We start from the raw sequence: 12126 nt of genomic DNA, 5'->3' as shown, positions 1-12126 counted from the left end.
TTTGTAACACCTTAGGAAAATATGCATTTTAGGATTAAGTTTTAGTATTTGTTTTTTGAAGAAGTAATTTAATGTGTTTATGTTTAAATGGTTTTAATTTATTTGCTTTTCATTAAGTGAAGTGTATATTACATATTTAAATTTGTAGTTTCCTCCTGTTATCCTACTTCATAGTTGTCACCAACCCACTTTAAAGTGTAACTTTGTTAACATTCAAACATAATTAATTTTGAATCCCACTTTTTCGGACCACATGTCTGAGCGCTCGGCCATTTTGGGATTCAGTTTCGATTTTTGACGTCTGGCCGGAATGAAATTAAACAGGAAACGCGGAGGGGGCGTGTTCGGCCCCTTGTCATGACAGTGTGGGTGGCCAACTTTACTGTTGTCCTTGTTGTTGACGCGGCTGTTTGTTTGTTGTTTGCTTTTTGCCGTCGTGTTGGCAAAAAGCAAAGCGCCAGCGCCGAAATCGTGCCAAACGAAACTGGAAACTGGCGGGCGTTACACATGGCAACTTTAATGCGTGGAGCTGGGCAAACACAAATTCAAATGTGTACACAAAAAGTCAAGGACCCGAAAAGTTCTCAGATTTATTTGGTGCAACTCAAATGAGGCAGAGCAAACAGTTGAGCTGATTGTTTACCCAATTTATAACCGGATTGAGAGGCCAAAAATACATCTCTAACTGGCCTGCATTTGGCCCAACCCTGAAACGAATTACATTTTCTCGGACCAATTTGCACTTGAGTTTTCATCTTTTCATGTTTCATTGCGTAAAGATGTCAGCGAATCCATTAGATTCACGCAATTAGCGTCAACATAGAGTGCCATTAGCTGGAATTCATATTCGTTCTTGAGCGCGTGGACATTCCGGAAGTGCCGGCGACCTTTGATCCAACGATGGTTGCCTAAAAGCCTGGCGGTCGCTGCCATTAAGGTTGTGGTTTCATGGCGAGCCTCCCGGGATCCTGCATCCTTGATCACAGTCTCGCATAAGTTTGTCAAAGCATCATAATCAGCCTCTAACCGCAGCAATTAGCTTGTGTGCTCGGAAGTTAATAGCCATGTAATTAGATATCGCTAAAGGTTTTCCATTGAAAAGTTAGCTATCTTAAACTAGCAAAACATAATATCTAATTATAAATCCACAAAGAATACGTATTGCTTTGAGAAATGTCATTTAATGAAAGCAAGACAATTTATTTGCAAGGCATTTTAAATTGCTTGATATGGCGGGATATGTAGAGCTTTCTTCGCTTATGCCAAGTTCGTGGCATGTGTTAAATGCATTTGCCAAACTCTTAGGATAGGCAAAAAAAGTACTGACCATGGCCAGAAAAACACCCTTTGGCCAGCATTTTTTCCTGGAACTATGGCATTGTGAATTCCACCGCCTCCGGTTCCATTTGTTGAGTTCTTAACCCGTCCATTGTGCCCATTGCAGAGGTTCTGCTGGCAGGATGAGTAGTAAGTGCGAGACGTTTCATATGGTATGTTTCCATAAAGCATCTGTATTAAAGAGAAATGCCCTAGTTCAATTATATTGAAAGAAAGCGAATAAAACTTGATATAAAATTTGCATATCTATGATTATTAATCTTTTGAAACAGTAAATTTACCATTGAAATCGTTAAAAGTATTGTATTAAAAGAAAATATACATGTGCTTTTATATGCAATTGTTACTGCGCTTACTTACCACCGGTTCGTCCTGGCAGTCGCGCAGAAAGGACATCACCTTGCTCGAGTTGCGCTAAAATGGAAATGGAAATGGAAATCCACATTACAAATATCTGCGCGACTGATTAATGATACTCGCATCCACACCAATCATCACACTCGTCCACAAGGGCTTATTTGCGTTTCGTATCTGCGAATCGAATTTGCATTTGCCCTCGTTTCAGCGGGCAAAGTAATTAAAGCCCCAGACCCACAAAAGGAGGACTGCAGCTATGCGGCACCGAAGCAATCTATGGCCCCGGAGCTAACGCGTAAACAAAGTTCACACAAGGGACACATGGTGGATGTGGATAAAGTTTTAATTGCATTGCAGTTTGCCGGCAATGCGAATAACATAAGTTTCAATCCAAGCCCTGAGCTGGCCGACGGTGTCTTTGATCCCCCAAAAATTCAATCAGTGAGTTCGGCCCGTCTAATGAGGCACTTGGAAATTTTGAAACCTCATCTGGTTGTATTAAAGCTAATGGAGGGGCGAAAAAGAGACGACAAAGTTGACTTTGTGGGGGTGTAAGCTGGCCTAAGCCTTCTAGCCACGGGCTGGGACCCGGGCTATATGAACTCGATGGGCGTCTCTGTATGTGGCGCTCTTTATACGCCTTTCTGGCTTTCCATTAAATTATGGTAATGGATTTTTTATGCACTTTGTTTTCGTTTCTTGTGCTTTCTTTACTCCCACTTTATCTCCTACTCCGGGGGATTTTTGATTTGAGCTGCTTACTGGTAAAATTAAAGCCAGACAAGCTTCGTCAATACCACGGGAATAATCAAGGAATGGTGCTTCATCAGACGTCTGCATTTGATTGCTTCACACTCACAAGAAAAGATTAGGTCCGCTAGGGATACATTTTTTGTTTTATGTAGAAACGAAGATTGCTAACAGAAACAAAATTCAGAAATTTGTATTTTCTTGAAAAGAAAAGAAAAACTTAGCTAAAAAAGTATAATTTGAAAGCCGTTTACATAAGTCTAGTATCAATATTTTATTCTGCTGTTGAAGCGTTGGATTTGTTTTGGTTATAATTTGTAAAGTTAAGGCTCTGAAAAACCAACGTTGTCATTAAAAAATAAAATCACCTCTTTTAGCTCTCTTCAGTCATTAAAGTGTTAAAGCTCGCATTGCTCATACGCCGCGTGTGCCGGATGAAACTGCAGCTCTGGATTCAATTAGTCGAAGCAGAGTGCTGGCAGGATTTAATGGTTCCATATCATTCTGTTTTTTTTTTTTTTGCTCATCCTTTACGTGAGAGTTGCTAATTTCAGAAAGGGGCGAAACTTTAGCTGTGGCAACATTTATCCAAACAAAGTTGAGCGATGCATAAAAATCGGGCATTCCATGTGTTACTTTGTTGCCGCAACAGCTGCGTTGCGGCAGCTCGAATTCGGAGTATACTCTGTCTGCGTACGTGAAGAGTTAAACGCTCCGCAATTCCCGTTCGCCGGCGCTTGGGAACATTTGTGGCACGTTCCACGGGCGTTTTACGACCAGGGAGAAGTTTTTCCGAATTTCACAAAATTTCCACCCATATGGTAGGGGGAAAGTGTGCAGTTGTACCTATATGTACTCTCGGTGCTTTTTACTCTACCAAAGTGCAGAAAACTCGTGAAATCTTTAATCACAATACAATTAATATTTTCATTTGAAAACTATGAATGCAAATTTTAAGATTCCTCTCATAGATTAACATATGAGATGTGAGATAATTTCAAAATTTTATAAAATAGTTGCCTATAATGTTGTATACTTTTCTTATATAACATGCTAAAAACGAAGTATTTTAACTTTTTGGGATACATGTCATCAAGGATTTAATTTTTTTTTTTTTTTTATGAAATATGTAAATATTGCCTTGGTATATCTATTGGCTATTATATCTTTTGTCACGAGGTTCATACATAATGTATATCATTTACCTTAAGTTCGACGCGCATCGTCACACAGTATTTCATGGTACAGTTGATTACGCTGACTGCACTGGCGTTGTTTAAGCAGGATGTATCACTGTAGCCGTCCAAATAGGAGCACGCATAGCAAACGAGCGCTGCAAAATACACGATATAAGTATAATAGAGGATTGAACGAGGTCATGACGTTGCCTTTCGTTTTCGTTTTGTTGCTTTCGAATTTATATTTGATTTTGATGATCATCGTCATGATCGTGTTGTCGCTGTGCTTTTCTTAGAATTTATTAATATCCACCCCCCAGCAGTGGATGCAATAACAACAAACATTAGCGTCTATAAAAACACAATAATTAATTGAATTAAAGTGAGAATTCTGGCAGCAGACTTTCTGTCTATTTGCCAAGTGGCACGACAACGTCCTCGACATGTATCGCCGGCTATATGCGTACACGAAGCACATTCTATATTTGAATCAGCCTTTTGTGTAATAACAATGACGTCAATGGCCCCACTAGTGGCCACCATCGGCCCGAGATGTGTAAACGGATTGATGACACGAGACTTTTTGGCCGACCCTCGACAATGGTAGCCGTCAAAAGGCATTGAGATGGTGTGGATCGAAATCCTTAGCTCTTACCGCGAACACAGTTCTATTATGCATAATGAGTTCTGCATAAAAGTTTAACAGCGGGGATTGTTCTTGGCACGCTGCGATGCGGTTCGCGGTATTTGAAAGATAGAACATTGTATCACCTCGGGTAGAACAGTCACAATGGGCTCAAATCGGGGAAAATATTCAAATAATTTTATCTGATATATGCTCTAAATAATTTTGTGCGAATGAAGCGGTTAGTCATATCAATTAATGTGATCAATGCAACATTTGCCCAAAAAAATTTAAACTATCTGATATTTACTTATATTAAATGGCATAAAAATTTGGGATTTATGCAATTAGTCATACAAATAAATTTTATGTGACTAATACAAGTGCCAACTGGCAAAAATATTCAACATTTTTTTTTAGATGATCGAATATAAACAACCAAAGAATTTATGCCATCGGAGGCCTTATTTACAATGAAAAGCAACTCTAAGAGGGGTGAGTGCTTTTGCATAAGTATGACTGAAGTCCTTTTAATTCGCATAAATTTGAGTTTCAATTGTAAAAATAACCATTGAGCCTGAGTGTCCTCAGTTCGTTGCCCTCCAAGGTTTGGCTTCTAACACCTCCCATTCCACTGTGTATGGAATAGCTCGTAGTTGGGGGCACTCGGAGATCTCTGAAAAATGATTTGTATCATCTTTTGTGAGGCAATCAATAAATTTGAATGCGGTCACAGGCGAGTGACGTCGACAGCTGAACTCAACAAAATAGAACGATATGAAGCGAGCATAGCCGAACAGATTTGTAAGAATAGAACGGAAGGCACTCAGTTCTGTGAATCAAATGAGGGTCTATGTCCATGTCGAGAAAAATGAGGGAAAATGAGTGCCAAGAACATTTCAAATTCACCTGACTTTTCTCGCTAAATTTCCGTTGAGTTATGAGTCGTAGAACGGCAATTTCGCAATAAAACAGCTAATTAAGTTAAACGGAAAACGACCCGCTAAGCGAGCACTCAGCGCCACTCAGTGGGTTAGGTTAGGATTTGGTTGGTTGGGTGGTTGAAAAAATCCATGTAAATACCGTTCGAGAGGGCTGCTGACATTAAGGCGACACATAACCCCGTGAAAAGTACGGATTTTGACAGTCCGAGCGGCAGCTTCATGGTGCTGACTTCTATTGCAAATTCCGCTCTGACAGCTGCGAACGCCAATCCGGAATTTGAAATCCGGAATCGTTGGTTTCAACGGCTGGCACTTGACTGACTGACTGACTGACTGACTGACTGAGGCTCAATATTCGTTCCTGGTGATTGGTGTCTGACACATGGTAAACAACGTGCGATACGCAAGTACCTTATCGGTATCAACAACACGGGAATGCAACTATATTTGAGCTGTAATTAATGGAAAACACTTCACTTTTTCTTGTTTGCAGCCCGACCGCTATGTCCCCGGCTCCCCCATCTTCCGCGACACCAGCAGCCCAACGCCCCACGCCGCCCTCGCGAGGCCTATAACATCACCGCCCGCCTCAGCCTCCCCCTGCACCGCCGCCACCGCCTACACCGCCACCGCCTACACCGCCGCCGCCTCTACCGCCAGCACCACCGCCAGTAGCACCGCCTGCAGCACCACCGCACCAGGAGCAGGAGGATCCACGGCGACCAGGAGTCGAGGAGTCAGAGGTATAACTATTTAAATTACTATTACATTCTTAAAAATACAAAGGACAAGTTCAAGAAGGTTCAAGAAATGAAATCACATTGTTCTTATAATACTCGAGTAGCTTTAATCAACTTTTGATTAACTATAGCTAAAAAGTTCTTCACTCTTGTTATAATAATTGTTATATAATAATAATAACATAAATGGTTTTATTTTAAGAAGTTATATTTGTATTTGAAAAACAATTGTGTCTTTGGAAGAATAATGTTGTATATAAAAACTAAATGTATAAAATAGACAAAGGCACAAACTATATTTGAAATTTTTAACATTGTACATAATATGAAAAATTTGTTTCAACAAACCGTTTGCACTTCATAAAGTTGCTATAAGTATAAATGCAAAACAGCTAACTTTTCCTTTGCAAGGTATAAGTTCAAATTATATAAGTATTTTGGAGAACTCTTTTTGTAATAGAGTAATATGGAATTAATAAGAACATATTTTCATGAGTTTTCTTTTCTGTTTTTAAAATAGTTTAATTTCCAAATTATATTAATTTATTTAACATAATTTGCGAATTCGAGAACAATTTCTTAAGCTCTAGCCCATTTTTTCTAGTGTAGAATAAGATTAGTGGCCCGATGGCTGATAGTTGACACAGTTTTCGCGACATTTGTGTAAATATTGTACAATGGAAACATGCAAATGGCCCTGCCCGTATAATTTCCGGCCCTGTCAAACTTTGCGCGAATTCTGGGACACAGTCTTCGTCGGAGTCGACCTCTTTTTATGCGCCTCGGGTTCCCTGACCTCCTGCGACTGTCCCCTATCGAGTGGACTAACTGGGAACGGGGCAAACTTATGGGGAATCTCTTTGAGTGCGCTTGGATAAACAACCACAATTAGGAGAGTGGGCGGTCGGTCAGATGGCGAGAAGACCGGGACATTCTGTCGTCCACACAATTAATTGTGGAATGGAATTCGATTATTTGATGATTATGATCTCAGCGCTGTTTGATTGTGTGCTTTGTTTTTCCACGAAAAGTTTGCCCTGTTTACGTGCGAAAATCTCTCACCCACTCCGCATATGCGGTTAGGGAAAATCCCCGGGGAAATGCCACTCTCCGCCAGGGAAAAGTTACCCGTCAGTTACCCCCGTTTTGGGTTGAGTCACTTAATGGCGCAACATGTGAGCCACTGGCGAACGAAGTGCCCGTGTCACGCTATAGTCCATCGATTTTATTTGTTGATTTAGGAGGAGACCACCGATTGTGGTCAGGAGGTGGAGTGCCATGGCAAAATCAAGCGGGTCGGTTGCCTTTGAACAGCATGTTATAGCAATATTTGAAGAATTCTTAGTATTAGTTTTCACTGAATACAGAGGAAATTGCATTTTCAACTCATACAATTAGTTCTTGGTATTAGTTTTAATTGAAAATTGATCAACTTTATTTTTCAATAATTTTAAATTCTCACAAAAAGCTTTGTCTTTATTTGCATACACCAGCATTTATAATTAATTTAAAGAATTCATGGCAAGAGCGTCTACCACAAAACTGCAGAAAACTGCATTGAAGGTGTTTGCATACATTCTTAAACAAGGCTTTTTATACTTTTCGGAGATGAGTTCATACAGTAAATTGCCACAAATTTTTAGAAAATAACTTTTTGTTTTGCACTTTTGTTGTGAAACTATCCTATTCTAAGCTACCACAATTAAAAACCGCAGGCTCCAAAGGGCCACAGGAAACCGCATCTGTGTTTGAATGAAAATAAACGACTTGTCTTTGGTTTGTGTTTTTCATATCCCGCAGCCATGACGGCATCTCTTGCTCATGCCGCTCAGGGTAACCACAACAACAATAGCAGCAACAAAACCAACTCCAATTCCGGAAAGTCAAAGCCGCCGGCTGGATATATGAGCACCCGATCGGCGGCGATGATGGCCTTGGCTTTGGGTCAGCCATCGGGCGGCAGAAGCGACAAGTCACCGCCCGCTCCTCGATCCGCTTCACCCGTCCAACCGCAGACCTCTTCCAAATCCCAGTCGCAGTCCCCGCATCCCAGTGCCAGAAGGATTTCGAATGCCTCGTCACTACCCGGCAATGTATCGAGATCGAAGCCATCCACTCCCACGGCGACTAGGGCTGCTGCCCAACTTAATGGTTCCAGTGTCTTTTCCGGTGGAAGCAACTCCAGTGGCTCTGATAACGACGGATTCAGTACGTCTGGCTCATCCGCAGCCACAGCTCTCCGAAGGCTCTACTTCAAAAGCGGACGCAGCATCAAGAACAAAATCAACGCCTCAACAACTTCTGCGACTCCGCTGAACGGACTACCCTTAAATCCAGTGTCCAGTGCCTATCACAACTCCGTGGCTGGACCCATGCACAATATGACGACCGCAGGTGGAGTGCCGAAGGTAAGTAATCGAATTAAAAATGCAGTCCAAATTTTAATACTCAAACTAGTCTTTGAGTTAAAGAGTTGGTTTTATCTAGTTCGACTTTAAGAAATTTTTTTGTAAGGAAAGTTCAAGTAATGGAACTATCTTAATCTCTAAACAGTTTGTTTAATCTTAGTAGTAACATATGTTTTGATATCTAAGAAAATTTAATTTGAAGAGACTCAATAATTTTAATTTCATTTATTTAATTTTTGGGTTAAACTCTTTGTTCTTTTAATTTTTTGTTGGTAATTTGTCTGGCTATTGTCAGTTCTGAATTCTCTTGTAACAATTCTAGTTAACAGAACGAGCAAATTACAATCTGTTTTACTCCTATATAATCGCTTTTAAGAGCACTAAGTACTAAAAATGTATTTTTAAAGCGGTCATTAAGAGCCCAAATAGACATCTCTTAATTAATAATGTTTTTTTTTGCAGCTGGTGGTCATGGGAACCTCGTCGGCCTCTATTCCGGACACCACAATCAACACGTCCACGGACTCGGCCTGCACGCTCATCACGAATGTGACCCACACGGATACCTCCGAGACGTGCGACTCCCTGGACCTGGGTAAGAACACACATCCTGATTTGATTGCTTGATTGATGTGCTCGCGGAGCCGCATTAATTAATCAACTAATCAATCTGGCCCGCGCCTTCTGCTATTCCTTGTTTCGTTGCTCCTTCAGGTGACAACTCGGGTCCCAGCGAGCCGCTTTTCAGTTCGCTGGAGGAGCCGCTCCTCACCGCCGTCCACATCGATTCGGAGCACGAGGGATTCGGAGGCATGGGTGGGGGAGGAATAGGAGGCGGAGGTGCCAATGGACGCGGAGCCACTGAGCTGGAACTAACGAGCTGTTCGAGGTATCCGCCCAGGCCCGACATGAATCTGCAGGACAGCGTCGAGGTACGAAACGGAATTAAAATCCGGATTAGATCCGCTTGGCCAGCAATCACGTCCGGCACTGAATCATGTGATTATTTACCTCGCATTGTGCTCTGAAGTTGCTGAAGAGAGCTTGAAATGGGGCTTTATTGCTCTTCAAAGTCCCAAATCCTCCTTATTCTTATGGCCATGGCCATGGTTTTCGTTCTGCTTCAAGTACCTCAAAACTGAAAATGAAATATTAGGCCCTTGTCACAACTTGGGGTTGTTATTGTAATGAATAAAAGTCAAAACCGACTTCCAAAAGATACATTTGATTTACATAACATTTATATATATATGTAGATTTGAAAAACTGCAGCAGATTTGACTTAAGGCTTGTTTTAAAAAGATTTAGTTTACTCGATATAGTTAAATAAAAGGAAAATTAAAGTTTTCCAAAAACCCAAAATATAGTTAAAGTAAAATGAATTATTTGTTTAACTTTTGTATTTATTTAAACAGACTACTGACCTCCTTCAACAGCGCTTTAAGAATTTTTCTAAATAAAACGAACAAAACAATAAGTTGCACATAATAATAAACCTTTTTTTTTGCACTTAGTGGGGAGTGACCACGAGTATGATAGGACTAGCTAGATTCGTCTATTTTTACATTTTTTGGTTCGAATATTAAAGTTAGAATGTTGAAAACAGGCATCCTGTGAATAAGGATAACTACTAAGCAAATAAATAAAATTTTTTCCCGCTTTCGACGTGAATTTCCCTTTAAGGCAATATATAAAACTAATGGTGCAACAACAATGTCCAACACTTTGCCCCTTTTCCTTGCAGAGCCATGCTTAAAGTTGCAATTAGATTTGTTATTTATTTATTTATTATTTGAGCAAAACATTAGCCTTATGGTGCAACCTATAAATTGTTACTACATGTTCCTTTATTTCACCCCTTTGCGTTGCAGAGCCAGGAGTCCTGTTTATCCATCCTGAACGGCGAGCCGTCTTCCACCACTCCACTGCTCTCCACGCAGCGGCGCCACACGGCGGGAGGTCACTCGCCGGGCAGCCATCGGGAGGAGTGGCGGGAGCGGAGGGAGCGGGAGCCCAGCACGGCTCCACCGCCCACTCGAGCCCGGGAGCACTTCACCTTCGATCCCCCGCAGTCACCGAAGTCGGCGCGCAGCAGCGAGAAGTCCGCCAGCCACTTTCCCTTCAAGAGCTATGGTAATGAGATGGGAAAGGACTCGGGGGTGGGCATGGGAGCGGCAGGATCTGGGGCAGGAGGAGGAGGACCTGGATCCGGGGGTGGAGGCAATGGCATCGTGGCCGCCAGCGAGGGCGACGAGGAGGATGACGAGCGCAGCGGCGAGAGCGTCGGCAATCGCAGCAAGAAGCTTCGACCCCGGGAGCGGGACCCCAATCACATCTCGCCCAGCGTTTCGCCGTCGCACAGTCGCCGGGCGAGTCCTAAGCGGGAGAAGCGCCGGAGCACGCCCATCGCCTCCACAGGGGCTATAGCCAAGGTCAGCTCGGCGCCGCCCACAATGAAGGAGGCCAATTTCTTTGGGAGCTCCGGAAAGCAAAAGCAGCGGCAAACGCAGAATATTCCGCCCCATCAGCTCTCACCATCCTCGCAGCAGCGGAAGTACTCTTCCAGTTCGTCGAGCGGAAGCAGTGAACGCTGCTTGAGAGAAGCCACCGGACCCGGAACCATGTTCCCCTTCGACCGGGAGGCTTTGGACTACGAGCGCATCCAGCGGGAGTGCTTTGCCCCGAGTTCCACGACGGCCAGTAACAGCAGCGATTCGGAGGCGGAAAACTGTTCTGTTTATGAGAGGAAATCCGGAGCAGACATTTTCCAGCAGTACTCGCGGCTGAGCCACCAAGAGCAGCTGCAGCAGCACTACCAGGAGCAGCGGGACTGGGAGCGGGATAGGGATCGGGATCGCCCGCCCTCGCGCAAGAACTCCAAGCGCATCCGGCCGGACTCGGTGATCCATACGACCATCCGGGAGAACCAGCAGTATGTGCCGCAGTCGGATGCCTTCTATCCCCAGGCCAAGTCCTCCTCCTCGCCCAGCGATCACTCCTACGCCGAGCTGAACAAGTTCGAGGACATAGCCAGCAAGTTCGAGCAGATTCCGCCCAAGCACGGCTCCTCATCCGGATCGGTGTCCGGCTCCCTGTTGAATCTGCACCACATGATACCCAGTCCGGGCAGTGAGTCCGCCGTCAGTCCCACGGATTCCGCTCGCCGCAGGTCCTTCAAGAGCAAGCAGCGGCAGCAGCAGCAGCAGCAGAAGAAGGAGGAGCACTTCTACATCCAGACGGAGGATCGGAACGGGACAGGCGGTGGCAGTGGGAGCGGGCCCATCAACGTGACCGCCAATCCGCTGGAGGCGGCCGCCGTCTGTAAACAGCCACGCGCCACCATCGTCGTCCAGCAGGTGAGTTCAATTAGAGGTTAAAAATTTCAAAATATCACATATTTGTTCTTTAGTTACAATTGAAAGGATTTTATTCTCACTTAACTAAATAAATATTTATTGGAATCTTGGAATAACATTTATTAGATTTGTTACAAAGTTTTACGTGTTTTCACCTTAAACTGAAAAAAGAGTTCATAACGTTCTAATAAAAGTCCAAATATGTTTAATATAAAACTACGTTAATTTCGGAAAATTTAAATATTGAATGCTTAGTTGATTGCAAATCCGTTATTTGCTTTTAATAAAAAGTTAATATGTAAAATTTTTTTTTTAATTGTCATCTTAAAATACTTTTTAAAATTTTTTTTTCGAATAGTACTTTCTAATAAATGGGCTGTTTTTTCTTCGAAATGAAATTATCAATCACGTTTAATTTTGTCTATCTATT

The 12126-nt window shown here is 42.7% G+C and overlaps 2 protein-coding genes across 3 annotated transcripts in view; one reads left to right on the top strand and one right to left on the bottom strand.

Moving 5' to 3' along the window:
* LOC128256934 (hormone receptor 4) overlaps positions 1-12126 on the top strand; it is a 40579-nt gene that overhangs the window by 14807 nt on the left and 13646 nt on the right. For both annotated transcript variants that reach the window (XM_052987660.1, XM_052987659.1), the window contains exons 2-6: positions 5686-5935; positions 7733-8340; positions 8803-8935; positions 9055-9272; positions 10212-11696. In XM_052987660.1, the coding sequence (XP_052843620.1) occupies positions 7735-8340; positions 8803-8935; positions 9055-9272; positions 10212-11696 (2442 nt within the window). In that variant the 5' untranslated portion in view covers positions 5686-5935; positions 7733-7734. The remainder of the gene's footprint in view (positions 1-5685; positions 5936-7732; positions 8341-8802; positions 8936-9054; positions 9273-10211; positions 11697-12126) is intronic.
* On the bottom strand, positions 1162-5525 carry LOC128256937 (uncharacterized). Its single transcript, XM_052987664.1, has 4 exons — positions 5332-5525; positions 3651-3778; positions 1699-1752; positions 1162-1509 (listed from the first exon to the last, which is right to left on the bottom strand). The coding sequence occupies exons 1-4, from the start codon at positions 5411-5413 to the stop codon at positions 1258-1260; spliced, it is 516 nt and encodes a 171-aa protein (XP_052843624.1). The 5' UTR covers positions 5414-5525; the 3' UTR covers positions 1162-1257.

This window comes from Drosophila gunungcola, assembly GCF_025200985.1.
Source record: "Drosophila gunungcola strain Sukarami chromosome 2R unlocalized genomic scaffold, Dgunungcola_SK_2 000030F, whole genome shotgun sequence".
Taxonomy (NCBI): Eukaryota; Metazoa; Arthropoda; class Insecta; order Diptera; family Drosophilidae; genus Drosophila; species Drosophila gunungcola.
The sequence above is the reverse complement of the archived record's forward strand: the minus strand, read 5'-3'. Positions and strand labels throughout refer to the sequence as shown.